The 19,922-nt window shown below is 28.5% G+C and overlaps 1 protein-coding gene and 1 long non-coding RNA gene across 18 annotated transcripts in view; one reads left to right on the forward strand and one right to left on the reverse strand.

Moving 5' to 3' along the window:
* Positions 1-19,922, forward strand: part of LOC123266814 — a 74,450-nt gene that overhangs the window by 27,171 nt on the left and 27,357 nt on the right. Inside the window, exon 4 of the long non-coding RNA XR_006509864.1 lies at positions 4,467-4,610. This is a non-coding gene — a long non-coding RNA (uncharacterized LOC123266814). The remainder of the gene's footprint in view (positions 1-4,466; positions 4,611-19,922) is intronic.
* LOC123266811 (gamma-aminobutyric acid receptor subunit beta) overlaps positions 1-19,922 on the reverse strand; it is a 162,689-nt gene that overhangs the window by 17,665 nt on the left and 125,102 nt on the right. For 12 of the 17 annotated variants that reach the window (XM_044731231.1, XM_044731245.1, XM_044731236.1 and 9 more), the window contains exon 6: positions 10,212-10,349. In XM_044731231.1, coding sequence (XP_044587166.1) covers positions 10,212-10,349 — 138 coding nt within the window. Of the gene's footprint in view, positions 1-10,211; positions 10,350-11,213; positions 11,352-19,922 lie in introns of all 17 variants that reach the window. The other 5 variants (XM_044731243.1, XM_044731241.1, XM_044731237.1 and 2 more) reach the window with 1 other exon arrangement.

A 19,922-nucleotide genomic window follows, 5' to 3' on the forward strand; every position in this document is an offset into this window, starting at 1 on the left:
AACTTCCTGGATTTTTTTTTGGCTTTGAACTTCTGGCAGGGGACTGTTCTTAAAATGCCTGGAACAAACTTTGGTTTAATGAATTTAATGAAACAAATTAATTTTTGATACTTTTTATTGAAGAAGATTGTTAGTTAACTAATTAAGTTTATAAACATTATGGACCAAATTATATATTATCGATGAATAGCTTAAAATTTTATCTTAAAGTTTTAGTTTTGGGAATGGGACAGCCCAGGGGACTGACATTTCGGTGGTTTACGAATTTATAGCAAAAAAACAAAAATTTATTCCATTTTAGTTTTCAATGCTCCAAATAGAAATGTTTTTTTACTTTCGTAACAAATTTTTTTTAGTAACAAAATAACAATTTTTCCAATAAAAAAATGCCTAGGACAGCAAAAAACATCCTTACAGAGAATCACCCATATAGCTCTGTAAGGTTACTAATTTTACAAAACGATTTTGTAATTTTACAAATATTTTTAGATTAGTTAAGTTTGTAAAATTACAATACTTTCCTTGAATTTTACTATAATTGAAATAATAAAAAAAAAAAAAGATTTGATTTAATATTTGTTGTCATTTTATTTTTATGAAGTGCTGAATAGAATTTGAATCTTACGTAGACCTAATTTTTACAACTCAGATAATATAAAGTGAAAATAATATTTACCCTAACTAAGAATCGAACGCGAGCCGCGCGCTTGCCAGACCGATGCCTAACGCCCTACGCCGTACGACCGATAGGTGGTTCAACATCTTGTTATTCTTATAAGCTAATCCTATGTGGTGATTGAGCATTACGGCTTGTTATTTATTATTTACATTATTTGTGTTATTTGATGCTGTTTTTTTGATGGAAAATAAATAACTTTTATATTATTTATAATTCATTGAATATTATAGAAATTAAAGTCTAACATATACTCATTCAAATATATTGATTTCGAAATGATCATTTGAGCGTAATATTAAAATTTATAAAAGATAAATGATGCCTCGAATTTATTATTACAAATAAACAACCATTGACGAAAAATTAGTAAAAATAATAAATATGAAGGACATTTCCGTCGTTTTTTGATACATCAGTTTCATTTTTGTAAAACTGAAAAGTATTGTTTTTAAAATTGGAAAACAGTGAATTAGAATTACAATTCGTGTAATATAATTATAATTGTTTGGTAACATTACATTGAACTGTGTAATTTTACAATGAAAATTGTAAAAATAAAAAAAAGCTTTTTAAATTTTTTATGAGATTATTGTAATATAAATTACAATATTTTTTTGTGATTTTACATACAATTATGCCAAATCAGATCACAAATAATGTTTGCAAAATTAACAAGCTTTTTCTTAAAAATTGACGAATGGTTTTGTAATATTACAATGCGTGTTAGATTTATACATGAAGATTATAAAATTACAATACATCTTAGTAGATTTCCTGATAGGGGTTGGAAAATTACATGAATTGTATTTTATTTCGCATTGCTATAGACTGATTTGTAATTTTACTTATTATTTGTTTAGTAATATGATTGTAATTTTACAAAAATTTTCAACAGTGCAGTACTTCCGTTAATTTACAAATTTCATTATATTCTCTTCTTCTTGTTTGCTAAATAAATAAACCAAGAATGAATAAACCAGATGCAGAGTGTATAATTTAAAAATGCTGGGTTGTGTAATTTAAAAACCGTATTTCGCATGTCGTGCATACCATACCGGTGGCTAGAAGAAAAAGATAGAAGGTAGAAGGTATGCCCATGGGTGACAACAACTATTGTACCTGAGACATGTCGCCTCTGCAGCTGTAACTACAACCAAGAGCTTTTATTTGGGTTGTAACCGACGCAAGCTCATGAGAATCTAATGCTAAGAGAGCTTTTTCCCCAAGTCTGAGAGCTAAATTCACGAGATGAACAAATTAAATGGAGAATAGAGACTACACTAAGGTCTATTTCGGTGCCACACTCATTAAATATTGATACTCGGATGAGGTCAGGGCCTTAGCAGCACCAGAGCTTCTAGCTTCATTATTACTCGGCTCTGGGTTAATACCTACAGCTCGAACAAATTCCGCTGTTTGATGTAACCAGATTATTTTTATTCAAATTTTACCCAATAAATGTTTACTCTGGATGGAAATTTCATAATTATACAGGAATTTAATTGCGTAATGTAATTTTCGGAGGGTAAACATACGAAATTTTAGTAGCTGATGCCTACAGGCTGCTAACAAAATGTAAATTTACTGGTTGTGCTGAACAATGCAACACAACACAATAGAAGCCGAGGGTGAGATGTGAGAGCTTGGAGGATGTGTATGTTCGATGTAAGTGTATGAAGGTTGACGGGGCTCAGGCACGCGAGATCTTCCAGGATTAGCTAACGGATTAAGAGTATGGGAATCGTTCTTGGCAAGTTGTTGGCGAAGTGAGATTACCGCGTTTAAATCTGATGCCGAAGACCATTTTCTTATATATGGTCTTGATAAATGTTTCAATTTAATAAAACTAATTTTAATTTATTTTATTTAAATTTTATAGCGATATTCACGCTATTTTATGATATAAAATATATTTTGAAAATTTGTCAATTAGAAATGACCCGTAGCTTTGGATGTGCTTACAGTGGTGAATACACTGTTCCCTCCGAGGAAATAGACCCCAGAGAATAATGCTGCGCTGAATGAAGGTACCGGCAAGTAAATTGTACTGGAGCTTCTTAGCTTCTATTCTGAGATCTTGTCGTTTTCAATCGTTAAGGCTACTAGTCTAATTCTCCGGAACATAATAATAATAATAACAACAAATAGCAACCTGTAGTTAGCATTTAATTGCCGAAAATTTGGGATTTATAGAAAAAAAAATAAGTTGAGTTTGATATTTTTAATGACAGTAATATTTTGGGTACTTTTGGAATAAAATTTAAGAATAATATTGCTATCGCTGGTACAATTATAAAAAATTTATTGGAAAATGTGAAGGAAGAAATTTTTAGAATAAAAAAACTAATCAAAACTCCTCAAAATTTGATAAAAAATTGACCAAATAAAAAACACACAAGACTGAAAAAGCAGAAATTGAGGCCAAGACTTTTCTGATGATGCCTAATTTAACTATAAAAATTACTTTTTGAATAAAAATATGCCAACAGAATTTTCCTTGTTCTTTTAATTATTTTAGATGATAAATTGTCTATCACCGAAAAAAATATTAAACCGTAAAAAGGCTCAAATTCAGACTACAGCCTTTTTGATGGTACCAAATTTAGCTAAAGAAATCCATTCTATTATAAAAATATGTTCGTTATAAAATTTTCCTAATTATTTGAACTATGTGAATTTTAATTTAGCATATAATTACATTCACATGTCACAACAAAATAAATTAACGAATTTTATTTGGCGCGAAATTCAAATCTATTTATTACTCCGAAAACTTATCAAAATAGATTAAATATCTTAGAAAAGCATATAAAAGGCACAAATTGAGGTCAAAAGTTTTCCAATGCTATTAAATTCAACTAAAAACACCTATTTCACTATATAAATCCACCAGAGAAAAATTTTTCTTATTATTTTGGTCACATAGATAATAATAAAATATTTTCGTCATTAAAAAAACATCTGTAGACATTACTACAGCTTTGAGCCTCTCGCTAGTGCTAAAAATATTTAGCAGACACTCGAATTAGTTTAGGACAGAGAGACAGTAACCTCGTGTAAATGGGAGCTCGTCTCGAAAAAGGAATCGGTGATGAAGAGACCGGGGTTGTAGGTTTTGGGTTCTCCATCCGTCGAGAAATAGACCCGGATAATTCAGCTCGAGGGAAGATGCTTTTGCTCATCTGTAGGTCAGTCAGTGTGATCCGAGTCGTAATTAAGCCTTCATCAAACTAAGTAGGATCCTCGGATGTATAAAGCTCCTCGTCGTCTATATTAGGGCCAAAGCACCGGCTCTGCTCTGTTAGTCCCGTGTCGAGAGCCTTTGCAAGCTTGTCTGGTAATACACGATCCGACTTTACAGGGATCACTGCCGCTGGACACTCTCCAGTCCAATAAGTCTTAATTAATAGCTCCCGTTAGTTCTTAAAGTCAATGACTCGTTGATTTAATTATTATCCGCCTCTTTTTTATCAAACTACTAATCTAATAAATTTTATTTTACATCTTCTATCACTCGGGATATATTTTTAGCATTGAGAGGCGACTCGCAATTATGATTAAAAATGTCTGAAAGCATTAAAAAAATAATAATAAAAAATAGTTTTTAAGTCTAGTGGGGGTAGTAAGCTTCTCGAGTGTTCGCTAGAGATTATTATCTCTGTCTAGAGCAATGGAAGCCATTCACTACCGACGGAATAGAAGTGACGCTTGAATTTCTAAAGAAATGAAAGAATTTAAAGATTGATTTTTTTTTTTTTTTTTTAAGTAAATTTATTTGCTTTTGCAGTGACAAAATATAAGCTGAGGTTATAAATTAATAACTGAACCGAGAACGAAGAGTGGGAGCAGCCAGGGCAAACACAGATGTCAAGTAGAAAAGTCGATGTACGTTCAGACAGCATATATTGGAGAGAAGATTGAACCGAGCTTGGTAAGTAGAAATAGTACAACCTAGTTAGACAATCATATCGAACAGTTTGAGTGGATATTGTATGTATTGGTCGGGCACCAATATTTGGTCTCTCAAGTACTGCCTGTATATTGCACAGTATTATCAAACAAATATTTACTCGTAACATATTACGAATCTATCGGGCGTGAATATTTAATCACGTGAGCAAAGTTCTAAAAGACTAAAATCAATATCTAACTAAATTTCATTGAAATAATAATCATTTATACTGTAAGTATTGCTATTTAATATTTAAAATTTTAAAATTCACTGAGCTGTTTGGACTAGTTGCTCAAGTAGTCAAGGTATTGTGTGATCAGCCGATATAGTCTTACCTATTCGAGCAATTACCGTTTCAGGTAATTAAATATCAATATTTGCCCACTTGATTAAACGGTTCTTAATGCATATAAAATCTAATATTTGAGGGGGAATAATCGTTGGTTAAATGAAATTTTGGTGGAGGATTTACAGGCTTGGTAGGCGTTGATTTTGATACTGGTAAAAAAATTTATTTGATTGAAAGGAAGAATTATTTATTTAATAAATTTAGATTCAAAAAAATTTTTTTTTAATTTAAGGAGATCCAAGTACTCTCCTAGTGTAAAGAGTGTCTATAAAAAAATAATACGTAGGAATACTTTTGTTAAGCTTTTTAAAATTAATTTTTAAATTAATTAATAACATTTTTGAGAAAATTTCCGAAAAATTTACTCATTAAATAATTATTAACAATTAATTGACTAATAAAAAATATAGCACTCTGAATTACTGGTATACACTTGACAACACCGCAAGAGTTCCCTAACCTTAAAATTTATATATGTTTACTGTCTAACTAAAATGATTAAGATCTTCTAGCATTTAAAAAACCGCGGTTACTTATGCGCCGGGTAACTGCGCAAGCGGTGTTGCCAAGTCAAATACAAGACTTTAAAGAATGGAAGTTCCGAGTGATTTTTCATAAAAAATCTAAAATATCTCTGTAATACGTTGGGAAAGCTACTTTTTTTATTGTTTTAATTGAAAGCTTATTATTTTTTCAATCAAATTCAATGAAAATAAAATTTTTTTAAAATCGTTAATTGCATTAAATTCTTAACCAAATACACGGCTGGTGGAATCTCCATGTTACATGTAAAAATTACAATTTTCAAACCTAATTATTTGATTAAATATCTCGGAAACCTACTGTTTTTTAATTCTTTTATTAATTATCAGGCTACGTAGATTGAATTTACAAATTTTCAAGAAGTTTTAAAAATTTGACTACTTTGCGTGGATCTCCTTAAGATTTGATCAAACTCTTCAATATAATTTTTTTGGTTGCATTGAAAAAAAAAATTTCTTATCGGTTAAATTTATCAAATTAATTAAAAAAAAAATGTTTTTTTTTATTTGAATTTTTTATAATAAAATAAATTTTTTATGGCATTTAAATTCAATATTTTTTTACAAAAAAATAAAAATATTGGAACAATAATTTATATTTTTCTCAGTATAAAAATAATTCTTTTAAAATCAAGTTAATTTTTTCCAGTATACAAACTACCTAAACAATAGCCTGATGCACTATAATAGATAAAACGAAAGTCGCTGAGTTAAACGATAATAACGCATTACTATTACATTACCGCGTAATGTTTCATTAGAAGATAATGAGAACTCGGAAAAAGAAATAGCTTGGTGAATAAACCCGGGGCAATTATCCGCGAGAAAGCTCTTACAGTTTGATTAACTCAGTATCCTCGATTTGATCCATTAAATCGGATATTATAATAGATGCGAGTCGCATATCGTACGCTATTTACATATATACAGTGTATCATACATATAATACCGTTAATACACGAGTACCCGTACGGAACATTGCTTTAAAACGAGCTCAACACTCGTGTAATCTATGGAACATACTATGCTCTTCTTTCGCCTCCTATGTAGTCGCACACACTGCATACAAACACACCGTCAATACAAATCCGTTCATGAATAGCTTGACAATGTCGAAAGGATTACTTGTGTGCTTGAGCTGTTTTCCAACAGTACGATCTATATATTTTATCATTGATGCTATTTGTTTCCTATTTATACGTAATTTATTTTATTAATCATTATCATTACACGGAGAAAAATTAATTATACTACCTACTATACAAAAATAGTAACTCCTACTATCTAAAATGGTAATAAAATTAATCAGTAACAAAATAATAGGTGGTATCATTGACAATTGTAATAGTTACTATTAATAATGGTAAAGATTACTATCAAAAATAATAATTGTAATTATTATAAATTATAACTGTTACAATCAAAGATGGTAACTGTAACCATCTCAGATTGTAAAAATTCTGAAAGAAAAAATAATATAAATTTACTTAATTAAATCCTTTATTTAGATCAATATTTTAACTAATTTAAATTTTTTTCTTTGAAATATTAAAATATTTTAAATTCCCTTCAAATTTTTTTTTTTGAAATTTTAATTTTTTTTTTTTAATTTGAATTTTATTGAAAATTTTGATTTTTTTGGAAATTTCAAATTTTTTTTCCAAAATTTGACGTTGAAACTTGTTTTAGACAAATAAAAATTTAAATATAATTTCAATCCGAATTTAATCCCGATTTTTTGTGCACTACAGCTGCTTTTAGTTCATTCAGAAATAATGCATTCACGCTAACGCAAATTTTTAATTTTTTAAATATTTTTTACTAGCTTAGATAGTAATTATTATTACTGATGGTAACTACAACCATCAGGTTATATTATGAATTACGATTTTGATAATAGTAGTAACTAATTAAAATAATAACAGCTACTATTACACAGAAAAAAAAATTAACTTGAATCAAGTGGAAAATTCTTGAACCAAGAAAATAATTTTGAAAAGTTTAATTGTTTTGAATCAAGACGAAAAATTCTTGAATCAAATAAAATTTACTTAAACCAAGAAAATTTTCTTAGTTTAAAATTTTTTCTACTCAAATCAATAAGATGAAGTTTTTTAAAATTATTTACTTGATTCAAATAAATTTTTTTTTCTGTGTACTGATTACCATCATAATAGTAGTAGTTACCATCAGGATGGTAAATACTACAATTCAGATGGTTTACTTAATTATTTAAATAATATTTACTACTATCGAATTCAGTAGATAGATTTTAACATAACTAGATAATAAACTCTACTATAAAATTTTCTCCGTGTAGGTTTTTATTTTTTAAATATTTCATTTATTAAAACACATTTTAAAAATATTCATGTCATAAATATTGAGATGGAAACTAAATTTAAATTCAAGGCTAGTTTGCTCTATTTAAAGTTGAATTAAAGGTAACGAATGAAAAGGCTTTGGTAGTATGGAGAGGCTGAAAGAAACAGGAAAGTGAATAAGATGAAGCAGCAGTAGCTAAAGAAGAAGAAGAAGAAGGAGAATAAAACTGGCAATATGCTGGCTCTTATAAATCAAGTTCTTGAAATCAAACTGTCTTTTCATGAAATTCCATTTTCTATTCTTCACTAGCTCGGGATTTCTTTTCACTTTCAATCGTATCCACTTTTCATTCATTTCTCAAACGTGTATAATTTTTTTTTTTTTTTTTTTTACAATCTTAACATTCGTTTTATTATATTTTTTTCCGTTCCTTTTATTATTTTCATCCTTTATCAGCGCGCGCTGCGTATTTTTTAGTTCACTGTTCCCTTTTATTATGTCTATTTTTCATAAGTATGACTATTGCTCATCGTCTTCATCGACGTCGATTGTATGTCACGTGTTCCACCAGTGTTCAGTTTTCAGTTTTCACTGTTCACTCTCTGTGTCTACGTCTGTGCTCTTTCTCATTCCGCACACGGCTGAACAATCATTTCCGTTTGTCGATATTTCCCGGCAAAGAGAAAGAACAAGAAAAGACATCAAGTATATGCGACTCAAGAGAAGTAGCCCGTAGGCAAACTGCTCAAGGACTAGTATTTTTTTTTATTATAATTATAATTATTATATTTTAGTCTGGAAAATGTCGAAAATTCAAACTTGATTTTTTATTTTTAAGATAGGATTTTTTTCTTTGATTAACCTTTCTTGCTAAAAGTAGTGAGCGGATTCCAAAAATAGGTTTTATCAACTGTTTGGCTGCCGTCATTCGTTCTCTGTACTACAGTGGGTACGGAAATTAGCAGTATTGAATGCGGGGTAGATCTATCTTTAAAAGTAATCGTGACTCTACGGAAATTCATGTTTCCTTTGTCATCTTTATCAGTACTGGTGAATAGGGTCTAGGAAATTAGATTTGGACTCAAATAAAAATTTAAATAATTAATTACTAGTGACCTGCCAAAAATTTACGAATTATAGGAAAAAATACATTGAGGTTAATGATTTTTTGATATTTTTAATGACAGTAATGGTTTGGGTATTTTTGGGATAAAATTTGAGGATAATATTGCTATCACTGGTACAATTATGAAAAATTTATTGGAAAATGTAAAAGAAGAAACTTGTAGAGTCAAAAAACTAATCAAAACTCTTTCAAAAATTTGATAAAAAATTGACCAACTAAAAAATATACAAGGCTGAGAAAAGGCAGAAATTGAGGACAAGACTTTTCTGATAATGCCTAATTTAACTATAAAAATCACTTTTTAAATAAAAATATGCCAACAGAATTTTCCTTATTCTCTTAATTATTCAGATGATAAATTAACTATCACCGGAAAAAATATCGAACCTTAAAAAGGCTCAAATTTAGACCCCGGCCGTTTTGATGTTACCAAATTTAACTAAAGAAATCTATTCTATAATAAAAATATGCCCGTCACAAAATTTTCCTTATTATCTGAATTATATGAATTAAAATTCAACATATAATTACATTCACGTCAAAACAAAATAAATTTTATTTGGCGCGAAATTCAAATCTATTTATTACTCCGAAAACTCATCAAAATAGATTAAATATCTTAGAAAAACATATAAAACCCTTAAAAGGCACAAATTGAGGTCAAAAATTTTCTGATGATGCCTAATTTAACTATAAAAATCACTTTTTAAATAAAAATATGCCAACAGAATTTTCCTTGTTCTTTTAATTATTTAGATGATGAATTGACTATCACCGAAAAAAATATCAAACCGTAAAAAGGCTCAAATTCAGACTACGGCCTTTTTGATGTTACCAAATTTAACTAAAGAAATCCATTCTATAATAAAAATATGTTCGTTACAAAATTTTCCTGATTATCTGAATTATATGAATTAAAATTTAACATATAATTCACGTCATACATTCACGTCAAAACAAAATAAATTAACGAATTTTATTTGGCGCGAAATTCAAATCTATTTATTACTCCGAAAACTTATCAAAATAGATTAGATATCTTAGAAAAGCATATAAAATCCTTAAAAGGCACAAATTTCCAATGATACTAAATTTACCTTAAAATACCCATTTTATCACAGAAAAATTATACCTTTTTTTAATAATTATATAAATTAGATTAAAGGACTAAAGAAGATGTAAAAAAACATACACACATTTATCAGGTGGAATGATAGATTGTCATTATCATACATTACCGGTAGTAAGACTGATCTCCATGGCGCGCTGGCGATGTCCAAGGACCTTGAATTGGGGCAGAGAGACCTCGCTGCTGACACCAACACTGTTTGGTCCCTCGTTCCATTTGTACCGGATATCCCGCATCGTGTATCCGACTGTAAATAAAAGAGAGAACCCCCTGGTGTTGATAGACACCTACCGGAACCCAGGCCAAGTCCGAGGGGGCCTCCACTTACCTCACGACATCCACATTGTACGCCAATTATTTTCATAAAAATTATCCGATTTTTTTTGCCATGTCTTCTCTCAGATCGGCGGCTAAATTTCGCTCAGTTTAAAGCCGTGTGTGTGTGGTGTGCCTGTACATGACATGAGTATGAGTGTACGGAGTACCACAGAGCTTCGTTTGTTGTAATTCTGGTTTTTTATTTACTTTCGGTTGGTTGCTTTTCCTTTCAAAATAAAAAAAAGGAATAGATTGAGGGAAAATCCCTCGAGGATGAGATTCGACCACGCGTGAACTAACGGCCGGAAGAATCTGGAAGCTCCGCGGGGGATCGTGTGTGCTTTGCAAGTATAAATGTTGAAAAAAAATATAAATAGGAATGTATGGATGGAAAAAAAAGAAAGTAAAAAAACCACCGGGTATAAAAAGGAATAAAAGGAGTAGAAGGAACAGAGAAAGGAAGAAGATCTTAGTGGTGCAATGGTGTAGAAAATAAAACATTGTTCAATTTGTGTGTACACATCGGTGAAGGCAGACCAGAGAGACCAAAGAGGTCTTTCTACCTTTTTATTTATTTTTATTCTTCCTTTTTGTTTCCAATTTGTAAAAAAAAAGAATTTTACTTTTCACAAGTTTTCGTTTGATTTTTCTCTGGCCTTGTTTATCTTTGCTCATTGAATGTGAGAGGATTTAACGAAGAAAAAAAAATTGTGTATGTATTAAATCACAAATTTTGCTGAACATCTATTGAGAGATCTAGATGTATATTTTTTTTTTATGTGTATTTTCTAACCTGTAGATAGTTGTATGTTTCGCTGTCGCTGCCTGTGCCCGAGTACGCGAAACTGCGGGAGTTCCACCTCGCTTGAGATGCCGACCGATTGATAGCCGGCGTTCCATTTGTACCGAATATCGCGCATTGTGTATCCAACTGCCGAGAGAATAAAATATAAAAAAAGTAACGTAAAAAATAATCCAATCTAACGTACATAACAACAGTAATAAAATTTTTCAGAGGGCGAGCAAGAACTTTATTTGGAGGTTGCTTTCATTCGCTCTTTCTCTTTCTCTTTCATTTTGATTTTGATTTTCATTTTATTGAGCCTCGGAAATAGTATTGTATTACTATACTACTCCGGTTATTTATGCACATTTTTAAATTACGGAAAATGTGTCCCTTTGTTGCCTCTAAATTGTCAGGCTCTTTGTTAACCGATTTTACGATTGTCAATGCTACTGGAATTTTTCGCGCTCCAGTTTTGGATTACAGCAAAATTTAATCACACTGAATCATCATTATTGTTATCATTACCATTAGTCACTCAGAGAAACACAAAGGGAAAGAGAGAGAGAAAGAGAACAAATATTTGGGTGGAATTTTTAAAAACAAATCAATACTAACGAAAAATTTATAATTTTCATCACAAGAAATTATAATTATTTTTATATATACGTGAAAAAATTTTCTACATTACTATATTAGGACATATTAGGCTCAAAATGAATCGATAGGTTCATTTATAAATTTTCGACAAAAAATAGTACTAAAAATTTCAGACAGGTGGCGCATGGTCGCTAAATCTTCTTCTCAGAAGAGATTTAAGTTTTAAAACTTAAATAATAAAATAAAAAAAATTTTTTTTAATCTTCCAAGGAGATTTTTGTTATATTTTTCATCTAAAATGACGTATTTGTTTTTTAAAACAAATATAGAATTACAAAATTAATCATTTATTCTTTTAAATAGCCTGATATGAAAACTGGAAATACAAGGCCATTTTTGAAAATTTTTTTTACGGGTAATTACACATTTAACTTGGATTAAGGCATTACAATTTCTTGTGTTCATACACCACGATAATAACATTCCTTGGAAACGAAATCCGGTGGTAGCAATCGTTAGGTTACATCGCATTCCAGATTTTCAAATGGCATTTGGCCGCGGGCACCTGCATAGCAAGCATTTGTCAGATTCTAGATTAAGTAATCTCGAGTATTCATGATTAAGTCTCCTGATTGTCTGAGTTTTGCATTCGATTTAAATTGGTTTCGTTTCTTTCAGCTTATATACCAAACCAAACTTTACCAAATAAAAAGTATGCTTTTCTTATTTACCGTCAACGTCTTTACCATTTGTTATTCTTTCGTAAAAGTTCTACAAAGCACAGAAGATAAAATAGTAGTGAACATTTCCATTCCAATCGATAACTCAATTTTATTTTTCCATCAACTGGTGACGGTGAATACCAATTTTATTACTGTTTGCTTCGATAAAATTTAATTTATTTCCACTATTAATAATTTTAAATTCACTAAATCATTTTTATTACTTTAAAAACTTATTATGCAAATACAACCAAGTGCCATTTAAAAGGTTAAATACTTACTTACTTACTTATAAATATTTTTAATAAATTTATAATTATAACGAGTGCTATCGAAATAATTATTCAAAGAGTTTATCAACGTGCGAATAATTCAAATAAATTTTTTAAGTTAATAATGGCAACTCATTGCTTGTAAATAACTAGCAAGGTTAACGATATTAATATACATAAAACTTTATTTTATTTATTCATTTTTTCTTTTTTTTTTTAAGTACTGGTAGTATCACGAGAACATTCATAAAGTGGTCAAGGACGACAAAAAAATGTTTTTAGCTGGAGATCGAAAGAGATTGAACGAATAAAAAATAACAAAGTTAAATGTTTCGTGCAAGCGTGCTATTGTGATTACTGCAGTCCAAGCATCTATATATCTACAAATTACAAATTACAAATTATTTTAATTTATTTTAACATTTATATTACACAAAGGAGAAACTCAATTTGAAAAAAATTCAATTGAACCCCCATGAAAAAAAAATATATGTCAAAGCATATAAAAAATATATTAAAAATTTATAAATATATAAAAAATATGTATAGTAAATATATTTTTAATAACTAACTTTTGGCCGATTTTCACATATATTTTATATGTTTTAAATATATTTTAGATATATTTAAGATATATCTTAAAATACATAAAAAAATACATAGCTAAAAATATAAAAAAAATATATTTTGAATACATCTAAAATATATTTGAAATATATAAAATATATATGAAAATATATTTACTATACATAATTTATATATATTTATATATATATATAAAAAATATTTTTTATGTATTTCGATATATATTTTTTTTATATTTTTTTTTATGGGGGAAAAACGAAAATAAAGGAGAAGAGAAGCAAAGTATTTAATTCGTTTGACAGGAGGAATTAAAGTGACGATAAATAGTTGAAGGACGCGGTTGAAAGAGGGCGCTTACCTATCTTCTGTTTCTCTCTTTCTCTCGGTCCTTTTGAACGTCGCTTTGGCTGTTAGTAGGTATCTAGCGATCTATTTACTCGGTTTGCTATCTCACTCGGTGTTTTGACATAATTGCATCTGCTGGTGGATGTCTAGTCCCTTATACCGTATACCGACACTCGACATTTTGCTGGCGGGTACGGAAACTCTGAGTGCCAACTACACGATACATTGCTCGCGCGTTTTCTCTACACCAATACTCTCTTGTGAAATGACACGTGCACTCACTGCTCTTTAACGAGACTAGAAACTACCAGACGTAAAATACTTCCCGTCAATATTTAACGCAATAAAATAGAATAACGCTGTAACAAATGCACGGAAAAAAAGGCTAAGTACTTGATTAAAGAAAAATATTATCTTCTTCAAATAAAATATTCTTTTTTAATTAAAAAACTTTTTCTTTAATCAATACTACACTGATAAAAAATTTAACTTGGCTCAAGAGCAAGAATCTTGAACCAAGAACACCATTTTGAAGAAAATAAATTTCTTGAAGCAAGAAGAAAAATTCTTAAACCAAGAAAATTTTCTCGACTCAAGAATTTTTCCTCTTGACTGATGAACTTTTCCTCTTTGCTCAAGAAATTCATTTTCTTCAAAATGGTGTTTTGGTTCAAGATTCTTGAGTCAAGTTAATTTTTTTATCAGTGTATAAAATTCTTAAATAAAAACGAAATTATTCTTGAAAAAAATTGTTTTTTGTTAAAAAATTTCATCGTATATCTTATATATACTTTTGATCCAAGTTGTAAAATTTTTCTTCGCTAAAATACGAATTTTAAATTAAAAAAAAAAAATTATTAGAAAAATTTCTCGAGAATTTTTTTCTTGAATCAAGTTAATTTTTTTTTATTACAAGATAAAAATTCTTGACTTTAAAAAATAAATTCTTTTCAAAATAATTTTTTTCGATAAAAAATATTTATTTTAAATCAAAAATTTTTTTCAGTGTACTTAAATACTTTGTTCGTGTATTATTATTGTTATAAATTAAATTATCTTGAACAAATAGAGGGTGGGTAAGAATTTCGAATTAGGATTGAGTTTCTCATCTAGGGTCATGCGAATGAGATTAATTAAATAATGCATTAACTTATAATAAAAGCTTTCTCATCTCTGGCAAAGTTTTAACGAAAAGCACGTAACGCAATAAGCTCGTGCAGTATCATACATGCCGGTATATATCTATATCTACTTCTATATCCTTCTTTATGATATAAATGCAACCGATACCCGGGCACGTAACTGAATACGTGGCCCGAAAGTTCCTCTCGGCAGTACCCAGGGCGAGAACAAGAGCAAGAGGCAGTTGGTATGGGTTCAGTCTCAAGTTAATAAATCGAAAAGGAGAAACCCAGAGCGAAGAGTTCAAAGTCCCGCCGGCGAATCTAACCAACCTGTAAAAACACTAGTGGGAAAAACTAAAAAGAAAATACAAACTACTCGAGAGTCTTTCTGACTTACTCTTTCTTCACTCTCCGTTTTTCCTTTTTTTATACAGTACTTCTCTACTATGTAGTGTATATATATCTACACACCAGTACCGAACAGTTATAGCTGGTGCAGAACAACCGGAGGTATTTGAGGGCATTTTGCAAAGCGGCTTTAACCCACCCCGTTATATATTTTTTACTCTCTTGCTCTTCAGCGCCCGGAATACGCTACCAAGTTGCTGGAAAATTAAATGCTTCAGCCAGCCAACCAACCGTCAACATTTGTTAGTTTCTTTTAGTTTTTTTAAGCGACTTAACGAATTAATAAACTGATTTTATGGATTATTTTAATATTTATTGTTTACAACTATCTGTGAAAATTTTTTATATATGGCTTGATATGTTTTTAATCGTCTTATAGAAAAAAAATTTTGTAAATATTACGAAAAATTCTGTACAATTAAATTTTTATACTATGAAAAATTTATAATTTATAGGTAAAAATTTTTTGAATTTACGCAAAAAGAAAACTATAGGAAATATTCCTATAATTAGTAGAAATGGTTCTCACAATGGTTATAGGAATTATTCCTACACTGATAGAAGGATTTCTTAGCATTTAAGAAGATTTCTTTGTATTTAAGAAATCATTTCTTAAACATCATTTTTTAATATTTAAAAAATATTTCTTAAATACAAAGAAATATTTCTTAAATATTAAGAAATATAAATACTAAGAAATATTTCTTAAATACAAAGAAATATTTCTTAAATACTAAGAAATATTTTTTAAATGCTAAGAAATGATGTTTAAGAAATGATTTCTTAAATACAAAGAAATCTTCTTAAATGCTAAGAAATCCTTCTATAAGTGTAGAATGTAATAGGAATGGTTCCAATAATGGTGTGGGAATAGTTCTCATGCTATTATGGGAATGGTTCCCACACAGTAAAAAAATTTCAGTCAAATTTAACACAAATATTTGTGTTACTGACTGTTTTTACATAAACTAATGTTAATTCAACATTCTAGTGTGTTAAATCAACACACACTGAGAAAAAAGTATTTTGCTACTAAGGATATTTTTTTTGATAATCACAATACTTGGTATTGTGCTACTAAGAATAAGTGGTATTTTGATTATCACAATAAGTATACTGATTTTCACAATACCTAGGTATACTGATTATCAGTATACCAATGTAACAGACTATTAGATGTTTATAACCTCACTTTACCGGCACAAATCAATTGACTTATAAAGCTAACAAAACAAATTAAAATTAAAATTAAAAGTGTAATAATAAATTTTTTTCAAGCTAATATAATAAATATTAGTTTAAATCTATTTTTACCAGTGCATAAATCAAATAAACTAACTGTTAGTGTTAAAACGTCGATGGCAGTGACAGAGCATATATTATAGTTTACTGCGCAGAGTATAGGTCTTGAACTGACTTATATTCTGATAATCACAATACTTGGTATTTTGATTATCAAAATACCAAGTATTGTGATTATCAAAATACTTTTTTCTCAACACATAAGAATGTGAAATTCTACACACTAGTGTGTAATATTTTACACAAAAATTTTTACACTTTACACAATGACCAAAGATTTTTTACTGTGCATATACTGATAGAAGGATTTCTTGGCATTTAAGAAGATTTCTTTGTATTTAAGAAATCATTTCTTAAACATCATTTCTTAGCATTTAAAAAATATTTCTTAGTATTTAAGAAATATTTCTTTGTAATTAAGAAATATTTCTTAGTAGTTATATTTCTTAATATTTAAGAAATATTTCTTTGTATTTAAGAAATATTTTTTAAATACTAAGAAATGATTTCTTAAATACAAAGAAATCTTTTTAAATACTAAGAAATCCTTCTATCAGTGTAATAGTATAAGAACAGTTCCCAGGTTATTATGGGAGCCATCCTTATGATATTATAGAATTTATTCCTAAACTATTATGGGAACCATTCCCATTAAAGTATGGGAACTATCCCTATACTAGTATGGGAATTATTCCTATACTAGTATAGGAATAATTTCTATCATATTATAGGAATTATTTCATAGTATTATGAGAATTATTTCTATATAACGTTAAACGAATATTTATTTCTAGAATAGTGAAAAAATTCTCTCATAATATAGAGGATTGAGTGAAGCTTTTAGACAAAAAATGTATAATAGAAATGTTTTCTGTAATATTTTCTAAAAAAATATTCTTATAATAGTATAGGAGTGATTACAATAATATTATAGGAATTATTCCTACAATAATATAGAAATTATTCTTATATTATGGAAATAGTTCCCATAATATCATGGAAACTATTCATATACCATTATGGGAACTATTTCCATACATTGATAGAAGGATTTATTTGTATTAAAAAATATTTATTAATAGTTAACAAATCATTTATTAGAGACCACTTTTTAGTATTAAACAAATATTTTTTAGTATTTAAAATGATTTATTTGTATTTAATAAATCTGATATTCATTTATTAAATATTAATAAATCTTTTTAAATACTAAGAAATATTTTTAAAGACTAAAAAGCGATCTCTAATAAATGATTTGTTAAATATTAACAAATATTTTTAACTATAAACAAATTCTTCTATCAGCGTAATACTATATAAATAATTCCCATAATGGTATGGAAATAGTTTTTATACTATTATAGAAACTATTCCCACAATTTAGAGAAATAATTTCTATAATTTATCGAGTTCATTCGTATATATTATGGGCATTATTTCCATAATAGTATAAAAATGATTCCTATAATTATAAAAATGATTCCTATAATTATAGAAATGATTCCTATAATTATAGAAATGATTCCTATAATTATAGAAATCATTCTTGTAATATTATAGGTAACATTCCTATAATTATAAGAAATTTTCCTATAATTATAGAAAAATTTCCTATAATTATGAAAACTGTTCTCATAATTTATCGTTGTAGTATCTATAATGGCATAGAAAAAAATCCCATAAAATTATGGGAATAGTTCCCATATTTTTCTTTCCGTGATACATCAAAAAAATGTAAATTTAGCATTAGAAAATTTTTAAATTTTACATTGAAAAAATGCATTATATAAAACTATAAAATTATTTACGGCTAAAACTGTTATATAAATATTTATAAATAATTTAATATAATTATTTATAAATTGTTCAGACTATATGTACCCGTCTATGAAAATTGGCCATATAATAAAATTTTTTTCACGGATCTACAAATTGCTACTACATGCTTACATTTTCTACAAAAAAAATAACAATTAATATTTTTAAATTAGAAACGCATGCGCTGGCGAGATGCACAATGCGTTATTCGGTTAGTTTAATAATTATCATAAATGTAAACATTATTATTATAAATAACATTAATTAAAAATCGATATCTGTCAATCGGCATCGGGCTGCGTAGGCTCTTGAGGAATTTGCCCGTCGTAACTGGACCCCTCGCGAGGCAGTCTTGTATTTCAGCCTCTGGCACATTATTTGCTCATTAGTTACAAATTAGCGCTTTATTATCAATCACAATCATAATTAATAATCATTATTATTATCCATTCCATTAAACGTAAAACTATTTATAAAATTAATTAATTAATAATAATTATTTAGTTTTAAAGTTTTATATTATTGCGTACATGGCAAAAAATGAAGTTGTTAGCTTGGCTTATGTACAAAGAGGCTGTCGTGTTGTTTTTATGATACTTTTACTCAGTTAATTTAAGTTACCAAACATTGCCAAAAATATAAAGTTCAAGTCCATTATTTTCCGGTGCAAAAGTATCATTGAAACATCTGGTATCAAACAGTGAAGACCCTTCGAATAAAAATGCACATATATATATTTATAAATATATAATTAAATTAAAAACATTCTTAGCATTACATTACACAAGTATATTAAATTAAATTAAATGTAGAGTAGCGTTAAATATAAATAGAAGTAGAGATTTAATTTAAAAGAATATTCATCGGTTAAATTTTTTTTTCTTGGTTATTAAGCAAAAATATTTATTATTTATTTTTTTTTACGGTCTTTTTTTAACCAATCTCAAATTGAAGAAATTCATGGAAGGATCTCGTGAATATATTGGATTTTTTTGCTATTACCCCCGTGGAGTACCGGACGATATGAATTTCCCCCGCGGGTGGAACGAAATTTTTAATAACACCAGAAGCCACCAGAGAAACCAATCATATATAAATATATACTCTTGTTCTGGTAGTCTGTGTATTATATATTATAAAATCTTTTCCCGTGTGACTTGAATGAACTTTAGATACCCGGTAGAAAATCGTCAGGGTTAAATTACATGCAGAATAAAAAAATCATGGAGAAAAGAGAAAAAAATTCTGAGAGGTTGAAAGTAGTTCAAGTGTCTCATTAGTTCAGCTTGGATATATGAAACAAGTGGCTGGGGAGAAGAAATAATAATAATATATATCCATAATAAAAATCTACAAGATCCATCTAGTTTTGCTATTCAGTATCTCTTGGTATCTTTCTTTAAATTATTTTTATTTATTCATTTAATAAAAAAAAATATGTGTGTGTACCAAAGTACACAGGTAAGAAGTAAAACTTCTTTATGACATATCATTTTTTTACTATTTACAACTTCACAGAAATTGAGTCGATAAAGCTTAAGA

Source organism: Cotesia glomerata, linkage group LG6, assembly GCF_020080835.1.
Source record: "Cotesia glomerata isolate CgM1 linkage group LG6, MPM_Cglom_v2.3, whole genome shotgun sequence".
NCBI classification, from domain to species: domain Eukaryota; kingdom Metazoa; phylum Arthropoda; class Insecta; order Hymenoptera; family Braconidae; genus Cotesia; species Cotesia glomerata.